The sequence below is a fragment of the Neodiprion virginianus genome, chromosome 4 (genome assembly GCF_021901495.1).
Source record: "Neodiprion virginianus isolate iyNeoVirg1 chromosome 4, iyNeoVirg1.1, whole genome shotgun sequence".
Lineage (NCBI taxonomy): Eukaryota > Metazoa > Arthropoda > Insecta > Hymenoptera > Diprionidae > Neodiprion > Neodiprion virginianus.
Window position 1 is genome coordinate 33442739 of NC_060880.1, and position 19275 is coordinate 33462013.

General features: G+C 42.3%; 4 protein-coding genes across 4 annotated transcripts; 1 reads left to right on the top strand and 3 right to left on the bottom strand.

Moving 5' to 3' along the window:
• Positions 1-5911: 5911 nt before the first annotated feature.
• LOC124302886 (MFS-type transporter clz9-like) lies at positions 5912-6883 on the top strand. Its single transcript, XM_046759455.1, has one exon. The coding sequence runs from the start codon at positions 5912-5914 to the stop codon at positions 6881-6883; it is 972 nt and encodes a 323-aa protein (XP_046615411.1).
• A 2990-nt stretch (positions 6884-9873) lies between these two features.
• On the bottom strand, positions 9874-12207 carry LOC124302887 (uncharacterized). The gene has a single exon (XM_046759456.1). It carries the CDS (start codon positions 12205-12207, stop codon positions 9874-9876), a length of 2334 nt encoding a protein of 777 aa, XP_046615412.1.
• Positions 12208-12290: 83 nt separating this feature from the next.
• On the bottom strand, positions 12291-13526 carry LOC124302889 (uncharacterized). The gene has a single exon (XM_046759457.1). The coding sequence runs from the start codon at positions 13524-13526 to the stop codon at positions 12291-12293; it is 1236 nt and encodes a 411-aa protein (XP_046615413.1).
• A 2945-nt stretch (positions 13527-16471) lies between these two features.
• On the bottom strand, positions 16472-16930 carry LOC124302890 (proline-rich receptor-like protein kinase PERK14). Its single transcript, XM_046759458.1, has one exon. The coding sequence runs from the start codon at positions 16928-16930 to the stop codon at positions 16472-16474; it is 459 nt and encodes a 152-aa protein (XP_046615414.1).
• Between the last annotated feature and the right edge of the window lie 2345 nt (positions 16931-19275).

Consider the following 19275-nt stretch of genomic DNA (forward strand, 5'->3'; position numbering starts at 1 on the left):
GATCTTCATACTCTACAAATCACTCACAAACAAAGAAGATTTGGAACTACCGGAAGAAATTAGCACATACCAAAAACCGTAAAGTTTTCCTTCTTAAATGCCGTCAATTTGGGATCATTCCAAAATTTCTACAATTTAAAATCAAAAATCTACAACATTTAGCAAAGGAAAAAACCTTCGCCAAAGCTTTACGCTTCTTACAACAGAAATCTCTATCTCTTCAAATAAAAAATTGTTATCGACATGGAAGGTTTCTAAGCCAAGAACTAAATCAGAACATTAATAACTTCTTCTCAACTCAATTTACTAACTTAGAATACAAAAACTTCAACTTAGACATAGAGAAAGCCAATCGCCTTTTTAATGCCATTAAAACTGATAATGTTAACAAATTGAACAAACTTAAGTCTATACAGGCTCCTAAAGAAATTTACACTAACGAATGGTTAGTGAACTTATCTAAGACAGAGTTACCTTCTGAAATCAAAGATACTTTATCACTTGGTCCTAATCATGGTCTACCTTATAAAAATGTAAATTTACCTATTGATGATATTTTAAGTAGCGTAGAATTAGCTCTCATCACCAAAGATGGCATCACCAAAGATAGAGTAAGATCAAATATTAGCAAACTCATTGGAAACAGACTCGTCAAACATCCTCTTCAATCTGACCGTCAAATAACGTCCAAAGTTAAACTATTATAACTAAAGAATTTTTAAGGGGTTAGGGGTAGTCAGAATTTTCAAAAAATCGTTTTTTTTTTTTTGCATTTTCTTAAAGTATAATATTTTAAAAATATTGTGTGAAAATTCGAAGTGAATCCGAGAAATTCTTTCCGAGTTATTCAACAAGTAACAAAGTGCGCTCGGGCGCTACTTGGCGTTCGAGAGCTGGTAGCTAGCAGCAGTTGCAAACAACCGATTTCTCGTGTTACATTGTCATAATATCTCCCCATTCCATACACATATAAATACCCTACTAAATATATTCACAATTTCTAGGTAGTACAAGAGCAGAAAAATATTTTTTTGTTGCCAGTATGCCTGTAGTCGTTGCACTGATTAGTAGATCGTTTTGTATTAAAATAAATTATTTCTCAAGTGATTTACCATGGGACGTGATTCTAAAAAGGTTTCAAGAGAACTTCGGAGTTCTGAAAAGATTAATAAGTCGCGTTCAGTCAAACGAAAGAATGTGTATAATCCGAAAACAGCGGAACGTGATCAAAATATTCAGAGTACATCTTCTAAAAAATTAAAACAAAACACTGAAGATGATGTACCTGAAGACAGCAGTACTGAATATCGAATAATAAATTTCATTAAGGTATTCACTGCGATTTCTGCTCTTATAAAGTGTAAAAAATGTGATGGAAATGTACTGTTTCAAACAGCAAGTACACGTGGGCTGGGATTCAAGATTGTAGTTGCATGTAATAACTGTGGAAATGAATATATTCCTTCCTGTTCTTTCATTGGGCATTCTTATGAAATAAACAGACGTTTCATTTTTGTAATGAGAATACTAGGAATAGGATACGAAGGATTGTGCAAGTTTTGTGGCCTGATGGACATGCCGTCTTTTTTAGACAAATGTACGCATACAATTTTACTGAAACAGATTTTAAATTGTGGTAAAACCGTCGCAGAAGCCTTCATGACGAAAGCTGTGAATGATGAAAAGCAAGCAATGACTACAACTGAAAATGAAGATATAAATCATTTAACTGTATCGGGAGATGGAACCTGGCAAAAACGGGGATATACATCGTCATTTGGAGTTTCTTCTATAATTGGCTATTTTACTGGAAAGATTCTTGATATAAACGTTAAAAGTGCATATTGTAAGCTATGTGAGTATTGGAAAAAAAAAACAAATACAGTTGAGTTCCAGGAATGGTATGAATCGCATGAATATGAGTGTTCTGCTAATCACAAAGGGTCTTCTGGAAAAATGGAGGTGGACGCGATGGTCGAAATGTTTTCGCATTCTGAAACAAAATATGGAGTCAAGTAATCGTCCTGATCGGAAAAAGAAGAGACGATTTTCATCGAATCGATACACCGTAGAAAGTGAAACTAGTTTTACAAGTGCTTCTGCAGCTAAATTAAAAAATTATGGAGACGAAGAAATAATAATTAATAAAAATTTTGGGTACTGTCTACTGGAATTTTATTCAGTTTTACAAACTCTCTCCACTTTAATTCTATGTGCTACCTGCAAAGAGAAAATTAAATTTTCTCAAACAGCACCACGTGGTCTAGGATTTAAAATTGTGTTGCAGTGCAGTTGCGAAAATAATAAGTACATTCAATCATGTCCTTTGGTGAATAAAGCATATGAAATAAATCATCGAATTGTAATAGCTATGAGACTTTTAGGAGTAGGACGAGAAGGAATAAATAATTTTTGTAGTGTCATGGATATATGCCAAGGTTTATGCATCAGTACTTACTACAGCTGCCTAGAAAATTTACATTCAGCCACAAGTGCAATTTACGATCAGGTAATATCTAAAGCAGTAAAAGAAGAGCAAGAGTTACAATCTGAGTCTGAGCCTCATGAAAATCCAACGCACTTGACGGTTTCTGGAGATGGTACCTGGAAGAAGCGAGGATTCACTTCACTTTTTGGCGTTACAACCCTAATTGGTAAATACTGTAAAAAAGTTGTCGATACTATTGTAAAATCTAGCTTTTGCCAAGGTTGTAATCTGTGGAAAGGTAAGAAGAACACAGATCCTCAAGCTTATCAAGATTGGTATGAGGAACATAACGATTCATGCACCATCAATCACCGGGGAAGTGCTGGAAAAATGGAGGCAGATTCTGTGGTTGAAATGTTCAATATATCGGTCGAAAAGCACGGAGTAAAATATATCAAATATATTGGAGATGGAGACTCCAAGACATTCAAAGGTATTCTTGATATGGACCCGTATGATAATAATCCAGTTGTAGTGAAAAAAGAGTGTGTTGGGCATGTCCAAAAACGTATGGGTGCCAGGCTACGTAAAGCAAAGAAAGACAATAAAGGTATTGGCGGCAAAGGAGCTGGTAAATTAACAGATAAAGTTATTAATGAGCTAAGTTTATACTACGGTCTGGGAATTCGTCGGCATCCTGACTGTGTGCAGAGTATGAAAAATGAAATATGGGCTACTTATTACCATCGAAGTTCAAGTGACGAGGATCCACAACACATGTACTGCCCTACTGGTTCATCAAGCTGGTGTAAATGGCAACAAGCCGCAGCCAACAACACTCTTGAAGGCTTTGTTCACGAGCACCCTCCTCTGGATGTTAAAGTATTGGATATAATTAAGCCCATTTATACCAGCTTATCATCTGATGATTTATTAGAACGATGTTTAGGATCCGAAACACAAAATAATAATGAATCCCTCAATTCATTGATATGAACTTTTGCTCCAAAGCATATTCACGCTGGAACCCAAACTATCGAAATTGCAAATCATTTAGCCGTTGCTATTTTTAATGAAGGCTTTTTAAAGATTTTAAATATAATGGCACTCATGGGCATCATCGTTGGTACTGAAGCTCACACATTTGCTGTTAGACGTAACGAGCAGAGGATTGATCGCTCTGAACTACGAGCTTCTGCTGCTTCAAAAGCAGGCAGAACAGCTCGTTTAGAAGAAAGAAGTTCACAAAATCTCGATTTTGAGAAAGAAGAAGGTCCAATGTATGGATATGGGATCGCCGATTAATCCAAAGTGAGTATTAAACATAATTATCTGAGTTATTTAACTGGAAATCTTTCTCAAACTTCAAACGCGTTTTTCTCAAAACTCCTTTTGTTGAGGTGGTTGACACGATATCTGAAGTTCTATCTGACCGATTCCTTTGAAATTTTGTGAGAATCTTTTTCATACATCTCTTTATCACTGGAGCTAAGGATTTTGAAAAATTTTAATTTGAAGTATTTTTAAAAAATTCGTAAAGGTCGAAAAACAGGGGTAAAAAAAATATTTTTTTTTCAAGTAGACGCCATTTTGTGAATTTTTTTTTTTTTTTCGGCCGAAGTTCAAGATGTAGCGACATCTTTACTAATTAAGAATTTTTTTTGTTTGTTCGATTTAGATCACTACAAGGGTTGGAATCATGTCAACCAGGGAGCACTGTTTGACTAGCAACCCCTACTTCACCGACCTGTCACTGAATGAATTTTTGACTTTTTTTTTTTTTAATTTTTTTTATATACTTTAAAAATCAATAAATATTATATAAAAAAATGGATGGTAAAAATGTTTTCAATTTTTTTTTTATCCTAGTTTGAAAAATACCCAAAAAGTAGGGCTCTAGACCAGAATACCCCCTTAATAACGTTATCGTAACAATTTATGCTGAGGAAGCACCATTATTTCGCCATGTTGGAACTGTTTGAAATTCAGTAAACCGTAATGAAACGAAACACTCATATATTTCGAAAGCTTAGTTCCTGAAAAATCATTGTAAAATTAAGAAAATAGTGATTTTTTCCCCAATGTTTCGTCATTACGATAACGTTACTAACTTCAAACTTCTCAAGATTTACCTTTTAACTGAAGCAAATAATTAAACATTCACTTACTAGGTAATTGAGAATAATATCGTAGTAATAAATGAAGAGATTGGAAAAAAAATATCTCATCATTTCTACTTACTACTTTAACCATTCGTTTCTCTGCGAAATAAGTATATTTTATTATTTATAGATAAAACTATGGACATGTATCCATTTCAATTGGTACAGTTTTTACCCAAAGGAAAAGGCGTCGATATTGACTGTGTGCCGCTGAGTTGGCTCGATTACAATTCTGAGAAGAAAGAGTGTGTTGCAAAGTTTATGCCTCCACCATACACTAAAGCTAAAAGTAAGCTTTTAAACTCATTGATAAGAGATCTAAAAGATCCGGATCCTGACTGGCCGCTTTACGAAGTACTGATGCGTGGCCAAGCAAGTGAGTTCTAATGTGAAACTCTTTCAAAACTAAATTCGAGCAATCTTTCATTTTTCAATTTTGACTTCTTTTCTGTGTTTGTTAGATTTGTTTTATTTGTTTCTTTGGCAGACTAAATTTAACTATGATAAATATTTTGATAAGCTATTAATTGCTATTTCTATTTACCAGAAACATATGACGAAGCTATGTTACGTCTAAATGCTTTGCAAACTCAAGAATATGCTTACACAACTGATTTCGCAGTTGAATTGCATTCATTTGCCGAAGAACCCATGGAACACGATCAACCTCGCATGACTGAAGCTGCGATGGATAATCTCCTGAAGAGGGTAAAGTTGCTGGAAAAGGACAGTCATGACCTTCGGAAAGAATTGCGCGCCTTAAAAAAGAAGTTCATAAATATCAACGAACGTGAGAATCGAGTAAAGACAAAAGCTCACACGTTCACTAGGAAAAGTACACGTGAAATAGTTTTGTCACTTTCAGACTTATCGGCAGGTGCAAAAGCGATGGTATGTTTGCAACTGCATACTGCAAATGCGCCCTTCTCGGAGGAAGAGAAAAATTTGGCAAAACTATTGCACTATTACTCTCCAGTTGGCATGAGTCGACTTAGACAAGCAGAATGCAACTTTCCCAGCTCATCTACAATGAAACGTTGGGCTATGGATTACATCAAACCTGGGTTTACTGAGTTGATTTTCAAGGCCCTGGGGGAGAAACTGTTGAATTTACCTCCCGAGCAACGCGAAATACTAACGCAGTTGTGGGCTACCGATGCATCAATCGAGTTTTTACAATTCACGAGGAAAGTAATCTACGCGACTATTTAAGTGCTCGAGAGTTTATTTTGGGTTATCTCTATCTGAAGTACGTAAACTGGCATACGAGTTGGCGATTAAAAATGGAAAAACATTCCCTGAAAGGTGGCACGATAGTCAAATGGCTGGTAAGGAATGGTTGACGGGTTTTTTAAAACGACACCCGAGCCTCTCTTTGAGATCTCTTCAAGCAACAAGTCTGGCGCGGGCTTCGAGTTTCAACGAACATAATGTGAGCAAATTTTTTGATAACCTTGCTGAGATAATTGATAGGTACAAATTTGAGCCAAAAGATATCTGGAATATGGATGAGACAGGGGTGACCACTGTCCAAAAACCTAGCAAGATTGTAGCTCAAAAAGGAACTAAACAAGTAGGTGCAGTAACCATAGCAGAACGTGGAAGATTAATAACTGTTGCTGTTGCGATTAATGCTCAAGGAGGACACATACCTCCTTTTTTCGTATTCCCATTGAAACGATTCCAAGACCACATGATACTTGAGGGTCCTGTTGGTTGTGCCGGAGCTGGCAATGCTAGTGGATGGATGCAGAATGCAGAATTTTTACTGTTTCTACAACATTTTAAAAGACAAGTCACGCCAACAGTTGATCAAAAATGCTTATTACTACTCGACAATCATATATCGCATATATCTATCCAAGCTCTAAATTTTTGTAAAGAAAATGGAATAGTATTGCTGTCGTTTTCACCCCATTGCACGCACAAACTTCAGTCTCTGGATAGAGCAGTATTTGGGCCATTCAAAAAAATGATAAACACAGCTACAGACAACTGGATGCGAAATCATCCTGGTCGAACGATGACTATCCATTACATTCCTGGGATAGTCAAAGAAGCATTTCCTCTTTCTGTAACAGATAGAAATGCAATTGCCGGATTTACCTGTACCGGCATAAGTCCATTTAATAGGAATATCTTTACTGCTGCTGACTACGCGCCATCATCTGTGACTGACCGGCCATTACAATTTAACAGTCAAATTCCACCAAATGATCTGTTGAACAGTTCTGATGCAACATCCTCCATTCAAGTTAATCCAGGTACTCCAGTTGGTGATCTTCCAATATGAATTGACCAGACTGATCAGCGTACAGACAGCAATGATGATCAACCACCGGCTGTTCAAAATTTATCGGACTCGATCTCTGCAAAGACTGATTCTCTGTTAGCTGTCTCAGTTTTTGATCCAAATCACCATTGCCAGGACCTAGCCAACGAAGATCGAGTCACATAGAAGCGTACGGCCTGCAGGTTATTTGTAGCAAGAAAAGTTGGGGTGTTCGGACGAGCTATCACCCCAACAGCTAGGTGTCACTAGTGGCACCTTTACTTGTGTGGCTCACGTACAGCGTTCTATACTAATGCGTACAGTGTCGGTGTGTTGGCTCCGACCGGCGAGTTGGGGATTATCTTATCAACACTAAAAACGCAAACGCTACTAATGCTGTTCGGAGAGCCAATTGCGTGTCAGCGATTGCAAGCTCCATGAACGCTATTTGCGTTGCGATCGTTGCGATCACATTCGGCCATCTTAATACATTTGCGCGGGACTTTACACCGTGCTTGAGTGAAACATGGAGGATCGTAGTGATTTCTTGCGAATATTAACGATAATAACGCAGGAAATTATCAACGTATCATCGAGTGACAGTGACGACAATGCCAAAGTCTTGATTGTGCAAATGTCAAATAAAAGACGGAATTGTTCATTTTGCTGTCGGAATGCTGGTTGCTCGATGAGCGAAGGAGGTTAGGATCACGATGAGTAGTGATAGCGTTCGAGTTCACAGAGTTCGCAAACACTAACGCTGTCATTACACCACCTCGGAAAAAATATCATTGACAGTGAATTGTTATGACGTCACACGCCATTATTGATGACGTCACGAACACGTTTGATAGCACCACCGTCGGGCTCCGTGGGTGGAGTACAAAATATTGTACCTTCATGGATTAAAACGGCGTAGGAATATCCACGCTCCTGGGTACTGTCTAATGCAGTATGACGGTCAGGAATTCCCAGATTGGGATCGTTTCATTAACGATAACTTCCGTGCTCTAGGAGATTTCCGACTCGTCAATGAGAATGATGATGCTGGATTGCGCACTCCCCATTTCTCAGGAGTCTCCTCGACTAGCAGCCGGTCAATAGACCTGGATAGATTTATCTCCGCCCACTTTCACGTGATTTGTATTGTATTGGTACAAAATATTGGTGGGTCAGAGTGGGCTTTCACCAAAACGTGGTGGGAATTCGAAAAAAACAACAATGGCGACGAGACAAATAACTTTGTACAATCCTGAAACTGACATTGCAGTGGAAGTGACAGTGTCAGTGGAGGATGCGAGGCGTGCCGAAAATGGTTAGTGGCCCCTTGATTTTAAAGATAAAATAATTTTCAATCGAATAACTTTGGTTTGGGAAAAAATTGCGTTTTTCTTATCCTAACCTCAAATCGAACTTTTCGTTGTGTACGTCATTCTATTTGTTGAAAAAAATGGAACTCATCATATTTTCTAAATATCAATATAAATAATTATTTGAGATTTTGTTTCATTCAATTCCAATTATTTCTTGCGATAGATGTGTTCATGAACGGTCATGTATTTTCATCGTTTCTAATACATTTTCTAACGAACTGAGTTTTTTTATTTCAGATTTACACTTTGCAACGGCACTAATGAATAGTGCATTACAAGAAAAGGCCGTAACGATTGTGGAATTGCAGCAGGAAGATGCTGACAATACTGATAGTGGTACGCAAGCTCTATTTTCTTTTAAACAATTTAAATATGCATGTATACAAATGGTTTGAACACATAAAAATCTGTAAAAGTTTTTATGGCGTGGCTATTGAAAAGTCAAAAATAAAATGGTTATTACATTGTCGTTATTTTTGATTTAGCAAATATAGAGGGTCACTCGCAATCAGCGCAGCAGGGTGATGCTGTTACCTGCGAAGAGAGTGGTACGTCAATCAGTCTGTGGTATCTAGAGCATATTACCCAAATAAATTAATGCAAACGATAATTTTCTGAGGTGGAAGAGGTAGAGGACGTGGCGCCTCATCCCGGAATGGGAGTGGAAGAGGAGGAGGTTTTAAAACAAAACCTCAGCCCGGCCCGATCGCTACAGCACCAACTTTGGATGCGTCAGCGAAACCGAAACCTAAAAGTCTATCCACAACAGAAACAGTACCGAAGAATGATCCCATGTGGATCGATTTTGACGCGGAAGGCTTCGAAGGCCTTACAGCATACGCAGCCCACAATGATTTCGCAGACACCTTTGAAGGTTTCATCCCATTGGTCGAACGCGAATATGACCTTATTCATACGGTCGATAAGAATTTCGCGAAATTCGTCTCGAAATCAATGTTTGTATGGTATAGCGTCCAGCACCTATACGCGCGGAAAATATCGATAAAAGCCACAAGAGGATTGACAACCTTCGATGAAGATAAACTATTAGTTTATATCAAAGGCAAGATAATATCAATTTAACAAAAAATAAAAACTGAATCAATTCACTACAATCCGCTCCAGAATCGTAGACCGTGTACTTTTCCATTTCGTCAACGATTAAACAGTCCAATGAGCACTGGCAAGCAGTTTCGGCTCTAATTAACAACATAATTTATGGCTACAGTGGGTGTAACTATATCTCACCCCTACACTGTACAATCTAATGTAAAACTATAACAGAAAGCAATAATATTATAAATTACTGCGATTAGAAAAACATACTGTGGGCCTCGGCGGTAACAAGAAATAGCATAGCATATTTATACTATTTTATATACGTACCTGGCCCCTATATCTCAACAATCAACCTAGCTCTGGTATTTCAGTGCATAGCAGAACAATTAACAACGGCGCTTGTCGATTAATGTAAGTCTCATTAAAAGAATAATCAATTATAATATCGCGTAACAGCATTTTAATTATTTTTCACGATGTTCGCTCTTTGGGAGCTTGTAGTTCGACCGAGCCGCTTGGAAGGTGTGAGTCGCTTGGAATCAAAGATGAGTTGTGGTGTTGAGAAAGCCAACGTCTACATCAAGCGGTGATTCTGAGCAGCTTGCTGTAGCTGGAGAATAGACTGAGCATCTCAGGTTCAGTTGGTGGTTCTCTGGCTGTTGCTGCATGGGCTGTTGACCTCCCTTCTGGAAGATTGGTGAGATCTGTCTGGAGATTACTCCGTGGAGGTTTCTCATCATTGGAGAGAAACTCTGGTCCCTTCCACCAAAGTTGGTGTGTGAGTAGGTCCCGTGGTGAGAGCCCTCGTGATGCGCAATCCGCTGGGTTGTGCTGACTCGGGATGTGATTCCATCTGGCTTCTGGAAGCAATGTTTGGATCTCAGCGACTCGGTTTGCTACGTATGTCTTCCATCTTCGTGGAGGTGCCTGGATCCAGCCCAGCGTGACAGTGGAGTCTGTCCACAAGTATGTAGTGATGTTATTCCAGTTGGTCAGCCTGAGTGTGTGGTGAGCCAACTTAGCGAGGAGATGTGCCGCACAAAGTTCCAGTCGAGGAAGTGACACCTGTTTTAGTGGTGCGACCTTACTCTTTGCAGCTATCAATGATGTTTCGCTCCGGCCGTTTTCCTGGAGAGCTCGCAAGTAGAGGACGGCCGCGTAGGCTTGTTCGGAGGCGTCTGAGAACCCATGGAGTTCTATTTTGTTGGTCGGAATTAGCCAGCGAGGAATGCGAATGCTGGAGAGTGTTGTCCATTGGTCGTGAAACTCCCTCCAGTCTTGTGAAATGTGTTGAGGAAGAGGATCATCCCACTTGGCGTTGATCAACCATGTCGACTGAATGGTGATTTTTGCTCGGGTTGTTACGGGTGTGAGCCATCCTAATGGATCAAAGAGTTGAGCTGCCTGAGATAAAATTGATCGCTTCGTAATAGCTTTGGCGGTGGTTGGTTGGACGGTGAACAGGAAGGTGTCTGATTGCTGGCTCCATTGAAGCCCTAGAGTGGAGTGAGTTTCCTCTGTAGGAGCCCAAGACATGTTGCCCTTTACCAAACGATCTGACTCTGGAATGTGTGTGAGCAGAGTGGAGTCGTTTGACATCCATTTCTTGAGTGGAAATCCGCCCGCCATGCATATCTCTCGAAGTTCCTTTTGCAGATTGAGCAGTTGCGTTTGATTATCTGCTCCAGTAAGGATGTCGTCAACGTAGATATCTCGTTGAAGAATAGATGCTCCAAGTGGGAAATTCGCCTGCTCGTCGTGAGCCAGTTGTCGGATGGTCCTGATGGCTAGAAAGGGAGCGCAAGCGAGACCGTACGTCACGGTGTTGAGTCGATATTCGCGTGGGTCTTGATCTTCCTCGGTTTTCCACAATATTCTTTGGAGGTCTCTGTCATCTGGGTGTACGAGAATCTGTCTGTACATTTTCTCGATGTCAGCAGCGATGACAAAGCGATGGGTTCTCCATCTGAGCAAGACGTCAGATAGAGCTGGCAGCAGATTCTCCCCTTTTAGCAGGAAATGGTTGAGGGAGATTCCTTGGTGAGTTAGGCAGGATCCGTTGAACACTCTTCGAAGCGGTGTAGTGGTGCTGGACTCTCGCCACACTCCGTGATGAGGAAGGTAGCAGACGTTGCTCGTCGGCTTGGGTTGTTCTGCCACCTCCATGTGTTTCATGGCTTCGTAGGTGGACATGAACTCGTGGTAATGTTGCTCAAGCCCCTTATTGTGTTTAAAGCGCTTGAAAGTGTAATTGAGACTTCTTTCGGCAGCTCTCCGGGTGTCCGACAAGTCCATTATTTTGGATGAAGTTGGTAGTCGCACGATGTAGCGACCTTCGGGTGTTCGGGAATGTCCGATGGCGTATGTCTCCTCACAAATTCTCTCGTCGGGAATCAAGGAAGGAGGAGCGTTGGGCAGTTCCTCCTGTTCCCAGAATCGTCGAACCATGGATGATAGCGAGTCCCTTGTTGAACAGTGGTGACTCACTGTGGTATTGGTGGATGCGTTTGACGCACTGGTGGTGCCTGATAGAATCCATCCGAAGATGGTTTTCTGGGCGATGGGTTGATTTCTGCCCCCCTTCCGGAGACCGGTGTCCATGATTTGAGCATAGATGTCAGCCCCGAGGAGGACGTCGATGGGATCGGAGGCTTCGAAGTCTGGGTCTGCTAGATCGAGCCCCTTGATGTGATTCCACTCCCGCCTAGATGCTTCCACGTTGTTGCCGTAGAGGGTCAGTTTGGGGAGAATCAGTGCTGTCGTTACAATAGTGGTGTTCTTGTGACGAGCTGTAACCTTCAGCTCGACTTTCCCCTTTGCTGTTGCGGTTTGGACTCCACCTACTCCGCATATGGCGATTGATGCTTTAGTCCGAGTGATGTGGAGGCGTTGTGCTAGCCTCTCGGTGATCATGCTCGTGTCAGAGCCTTGATCGATAAGTGCACGTGCATGGTGCAAGTTGCCGAAACGATCTGCTACCCGGATGCGGGCTGTAGCTAGCAGAACGGACACTCTTGTTGATGGGCGCTGCTTGGCGATGAGGCAATTGGCTGAGGTTGCTGGCTTTGGAGCGGCCAAGGCATCGTGGTGTGATGTCCCTCCGAGCAAGTTCGGCACGTCTTCTTGGATGGACATTCGTGGTGCTTGTGTTTGCCCAGGCAGTTGGTGCAGCGGTTGTGTTGCGAAATTATGCTCAACCGTTCCCTGGCTGGTTTGTCCTTATAGGTTGGGCAGAACATAATGTAGTGTGCCTGGTTACAGATGATGCAGGTTTCTGTGGGTGCACTGCGTCTCTGTTCTTGTTCGGGTTCGCTTGCCTTCTTCTTCCCATTGTTGTTCTGGGCGTGATGTGTGTTTTTCCACCGTGGTGATGGTTCGGGAGATTTCTGTTCTCCCTTTGGTTGCTGGATTGCTTCGAGCGTCTGGATTCGGCGTTCGAGGAAGTTCCTGAGGTGTGTGTAGGTAGGAGGCTCCGTTGTCTCGGCGATAGAGGCCTCCCAATCTCGACGTGTTTTGTTGTCGAATAGTTCGACCACCAGGAAGACATACAAGTCCTCGTGCTGCCCGATGGGTCTTCCAATGGCGTCAAGTGAACTGCAGGTTGAGATCATGCCGTGGAAGATTCTTTGAAGTTCGTTTGCTGACTCCGCCTTTGCCTTTGGGATTGATGTAAATTTGGTGAGGCACGATCTGATCAATGCCCTTTTGTTTTCGTACAAGCCGCTCAAAGTGTTCCAGGCTTGTTTGTAGTTTTCTGCGGTGATGCTGAGAGTTTTGATGAGTAGGCTGGCCTCCCCTTTCAGGCTCGCCTTGAGGTAGTGGAGTTTTTCGACCTCGCTGATTGATGCATCCTGGTCGATTAATGATTTAAACAGGTCTCTGAAGGATGGCCAATCTTCGTAATTGCCCGAGAACATGGGCAGCTGGATACGAGGCAGTGAAGCTCGGCCGTTGCTCTGCTGTGGTTGGGTGCTTGCAGAAGAATTCCTTGTTTCTCCTGTTAGCTTTGTAGCGAAGTCCATGAGCATGCCGCGCTGCGACATATACTCTTCTTCCACCAGTGATGAGAATGTGGCGTAATCGTGCTTCTTTAACTCATCCTTGAATTTGTTGAGAAGAACTTCGTGTTGACTCTCGAATTTCTCCCAGTATTTGTCGAGATTGAAGATGCGTGCTTGGACGGCTCCGGCGCTAATATTTGCCTGGCCGGTCTTCCTGAGGTTCTCGACCATCCTTGCCTGTAGCTGCTCGTAGCAGCACGCTGCAACGGTTCTATGTACTACTTATATGAGTATCGTATCATTAAAGAGGTGAACACAGTCGTCTATAGTTTTAAGAAAGGGACAATAGGAAGTTACGTGTCGAATTTCCATATTTGCACGTGTGGAGCGTACTTCAACCCACCTGTAATAGAGGTAGGGGTGAACCAGGTAATAGCAAGAGGAACAATATCCTCAAGAATCTCTGAGCATATAGGTTTCCGCGTAGAAGAAACAGAAGACAATTGGAGACAACTGTTGGAAAACTGTCGTTTTTCTTCAATTCCCAAATATTTGGATGAGCGATCGTCAGTATGGCTAGCAAAGGTAAACAGACCTCGAACTCCTCCGGAAAACCGGATAGAAATAGAGAGAGGATGAGAGCCTTTAACGAGTCAAAGGCCCAGGGCAATTGGGCCAAAGAAGACGAAGTCGAACAGCGTTTCGAACAAGAATCTGCGAAACCGCAGAATGAAGCCAGGGTTCAGAAGCAACGCACTAGAACCCAACAATGGCGTGAAGGAAAGGGAAAGGGAACACCCGCCCCACAAAAGAAGATGGAAGAACAAATTCCCAACTTCTCAGCGAAGGAGGAAACAGCCGAAGTTTCCTCCCCTCTTTATTCAGTCGGCCCAATCCAGGGGCTGACTCCAGTTAGGCAAAGTTATGCCCAAAACTTGGATTTTTCAACCTTTCCACTATTAGTGGAAAGAACATATAGAGACATGATGACAGTTGATGAGCGAATTCCTCGGAAACTGCCCTTCTCAATGTTTTTACATCATTGCACAGTAGCATTGAATCTGCAATTGATGGTGATCTTGCAGGAACAAAACAGAGAAGGCGCCGCTAGAATCGAAGGTGAGGCGGCCACCTACTTAGACACGATTGTTCTTCCTGGACCCATATCAGAATATATTTCTATGATAGGGAAGACATCAACTCAAGCTGGGGATGAGGTAATGCTAAATATACCCCTGGCAGCTAGGCCCCGGATTTCCGACCGGCCTGGAGAAACTGGATCGTTCGGTCCTATAGATGAACGGTCCCATAATTTGTATGAGTGCTATATGTCACCACGCGTGACGAGAAATCGTATAGAGGCAACTCTGAGAGGAGAGGATGATTGGCTCCCCCTTACAGATGAATTACTGCCACCCGATTCTATTCCCACGCCAAATTTTCTGGGCTATGGCCCTATAGATACCCTTAACGCGGAAGGACGATCCGCATTAGTTGGAATTAGATTTCCTGATGATGGATTCAACTCAGGAATCGAGTCCCGCGTCCAATTCAGCCATGAGCTTGCTGCACGCACTTCTTCTGTGTTGAATTCTCTTATGCAGAGGTATAAGATGACCACGGGGAAAATCGTTCACAAGCCATGTCCTGGATTCGTCGGTTATCTTGAAGTCATTCAACCGACTCACCCACAGATCAATCTCGCAGAGATTAATGCCCATCTGTGGTCCCCAAATTCTGCAGGAGCATCTCTTGCTAATATGATGTATTTACATGGCCTTAAACGGCGAAGAAACCTGCAAGCATCCAAATACATCTTACAGCTCGTGTAGGAAAGGCTGAGATAAGGCATATTTTCGAAATTCTTCTTCGCAAATACGAGTTTCATTTTGGACTATCTAACTATGTCAATCGAGTATCATGCCTTGGGCTCGAAGCCTGAGGCATTGGCTGCTCATATTATAGAAAAGACATATGAGATAACCGGCGTCAGTCCAGAAGACTTTATACGTCTTCATGCAGCAGATCAATTTAACTATAATCTGCTCCAAAATGAGTTCAAGAAACATTGTATCGACTACTGTGATGAACTGCAGCCAGGGTTGCCGTCCATGGCTGTTGACTTTTGCGCCAAGATCGTGTTTGAAATAGGCCCTGAGTCCAGAAAAATTAAAAAGGGTACTTCAGACAAGGTTTGGAAGTTTATTTTTAATAGAGGTAATGTAAAGCATGTGGTCTTCGTGGCCACATACAAGCAAGAGACTTCCGACTACAAACCCGAAACGGCACATAAACACATGGTTGTGTCTCTTAAGCAAGCAGGATTGCTTGCTTTAGAAACGTTCACCAGGCTTGCAAAGTTTGCCTATGATACCACTGTGCCGTATATTCTTCTGACGCCCTTAGCAGGTGCTATTTTTAGCAGGGATGATATCCCTGAGATGGCAAGAGAATTGGAGACCCCAGTAGTTGATGTCATAATCATGATTAACCAAAGCTGCCAAAGTGGTGGTCACTACCTAACACAGTCAACTGCTGAGATGGCAATGTGTGCATCTGTCTCTGCTACTAGAAATCTCAAGGATGCATCTATGAGGGCAGCCATAGTGTCAAAGGTGACCAAGCAGTATATTATGCGCAGTAAGAAACCTACTATGGAAAAGTTTAGAATTATCGCAAAATATGCTATTGGGGGAGTACCGTCCGAGTTTCAATACGAGAAACTCGTCGAGGAGTATGATAGGGTCCAGATGACAAAGGTCTCAGTAGTTAGACAAAGAGCAGCAATATCTCAATCCATGTTGCAGTCCACTATCCAAGTGCCAGCAGTAGCTGGGGGCAGCTCTGAGCCGCGTACTGGGCCTATGCCAGAGGCACCAGGAGGGTCAAGATGAGATGATCCTTCCATGTAGCTCCGTCTGGCTCCGGATCAGCTCTTCGAATGAGCGATCCATGATTGCGGTGGGTGGTTATATAGGAAGACGAAGGTGCTGTGTTGACGCGTTGACCTTGTCCTCTGTATCCGGCTCGAAGGACCAATAAATGATCGCTCTTTGGGAGCTTGTAGTTCGACCGAGCCGCTTGGAAGGTGTGAGTCGCTTGGAATCAAAGATGAGTTGTGGTGTTGAGTTTATTTTGTATAATGCTAATTATTTAATTTATTTACATATGTACAGTTATTTGCATGGTTGCCAAGTAATACATGGTGCAGTTTTAGTGATAATGCAATGTGGTGGAGGCGTCAGTGTTGATGTCAGTCGTCTAGGGGGATCGGTCACGGTCCTGGGTGGCGGAGTGTATCTGCTTTCCGGCGAACTGGGAGGCGTTGGGGGACGGCGGTTCTCAGTTGGTTTTACCGGAGACTCCCACTCGCTGTCTGTAGTCTGGGTGGCAATTGTCGCAAAAGAACGCTGCGGCTCAGGAAACGGTGACACGGGAGGTGGGATGTGCCGGTAATAGCTCGGAGAAGTCAAGCGCGCTCGGCGTACATCCCACAAGGAGAGAAGCACGGCTGGTGGTCTTGTCAGTGGTTGAGCGGGAACGTCGATTGGGTGTAGTGTCCAAGGGACAGGCGGGTTGGATGCAGTTGATCTTTGTTGTTCGCTGGCCGAAGCCAGATAAAAAGAGTCCGTCATACAACGTCGTGTCGTCAGGTCTGTTGTGAAGTCAGTCAGCTGTCGCAGAGTCAGTCAGTCGTTGTAGCGTCGATGGGCTGGAGCAGTGTCGTTCAGAGTCAGTTGGGTGCGTCAGAGGCGTTGAACCCGAAGTGTCCTGCCGATCGGTCTGATCGGCCGTCTCTTATTCCAGCCTCGGTGGATCCTTGATAGCGGGAGACCATGTTCGGTGATTAAGCAACGCGCTCAGCTGCGTGGGTGGCGTGAGCGGCGTGCGTGACGTCACACTTTCTTCTGGGTCGCGTGATTAGAAAGTGTGCGAGGCTGGTTGCCTCGCGTGATTTGGAAGGCGCGCGACCGACGTGTTGCGTTCACAACGTTGTTGTGAACAAAAATGCTATATGCCTTCTAGGATTATATCGTTAGACTACGGAGATGGTGCTCTTCCTCCTCGATACATATACATATATTAATACTGCGCGACGAAAGTCCGTAAGCGGACTAACAACGTTTGATGAAACAAAGCGCGTTTCAATACGCTCGATATGCGCCTTTGCATAACTGCGATTCTCGCAAAGAGACATTGTTACTCACGGCAACAACTGCCTGGGAACCTGCTGATCCAAGCCCCTGCACATCTTGCACATTCAGTGAAAATGATGCATTAAATGCTACTGATATGGGAATGGAAATAATTTCCGAGGATCCCAAAAAATGGCCAAACAGTTTTCGATCAGACAAAGTTCATTGCAACCTTGTAGAACGAGGTCCTCAAACAATTGACTTAGATAGCTACAAATTTCCTTGTACAGATGATGGGCGACACTTTTCTCAGAATTGGATTTTTAAAATTTTACCAAATGGGGAAAAAGTAAAGAGACAATGGTTGTTGTATAGTCAGTCAAAGGACGCCTTGTTTCGGTTCCCTTGCCTCCTCTTTTCAAAAGACGATAAAAAGGACAAATCAGCTTTCTGTAGTATTGAAGAGGGGTTTAGTGATTGGAAACATTTGAACCCGTCTCTTGTCAATCACGAAAGATCGATACCTCACCGAAATTCTTATGTCGCTTGGAAAGATCTAGAGATTGGGCTGAAAACTAGTAGGTCTGTTGATGCAGAACATCAAAAATCGATACAAGCAGAATCGGAAAAGTGGCGTAGTATTCTTAAATGTATTGTGGATGTGATTCTTCATTGTGCCAGGAATAACTTACCTTTAACCCCTTCAATAGCAAACACAGTACAACTGACAATAACAAGACGCGATTTGCTCAGTAATCAAGCTTTTGCAAACTCAGTAGAATATGTATATCATTACAGGGCCAGTGCGGAAATCACCGACCACGATGAAATACCGTACACAATATAACTTGACGTTAATCCCGGCATCCACTTTGAACAAATAAACAATCTACGGACATTCAACGAAGAATGGACGCTAATCAACTATGTGGATCTTGGTAACATGTTATCCCAGTTATTAAAAATTACAGAATATTTGAACAAAATACGCGAAAAATGTACTACCTCAGCAAGTAGATGCGATACGAGTGACCACATAGAATTGTTAGCCAACAGAATAAGTACAATCAAAGAATACCAGAAGCAAATAAAATCATTAATTGGTCATCGCACAGTTAACAAAGCGCATTGGGAGCTATCCAAGTTAGCAACGCGCCGCGACAAAAGAGGAGCCTTAAATCTTGTGGGAAGCCTCTCCAAATCACTTTTTGGAACACTAGATGTAGAAGACGGTGAATACTTGAACCAAAAGATAGATAATCTATACAACGATACAAACCATCTAGCAATCCTGCTAAACAAACAAACAAATATAGTGCAATCGACACTGGGCGCATATCGTAACGAACTAGATAACGTTGCATCCTACAACGAATTACAAGACCGCATGTTGGCAACCCTAAGCAACCAAGTGACTATCTCGGGAAGATTCACGTCCACAAGCAAGACTGCAATCTCACTTATTAGACACCTCATTGACCTAGACAGATACATGAATAATTACGAACTTGATCTCAACAACCTAATAGACGCTATTGTCATATCCTCGATGTCCTCTGCCCCTACCCACTAGTTTTATTTTTTATTAACTTTCAATTTATCATTTAATACATTTATATTTTATATTTTTTATTTTGCGTCTCCGTATGCATTGCATGCATACGGCTCTCTTCATCACCTTTTTACTACTTCTGGAAATGAACACCCTAAGCTATCAACCATCTTACTGTTTAGATAATTCTTCGGGACAATCCTTACCCAAACAGACTCCTATATACAAACTCCCTAAGAGGGACCAAATGATCTGAACACGTGCAACGGATAGATCCGTATGGGTCTATCTC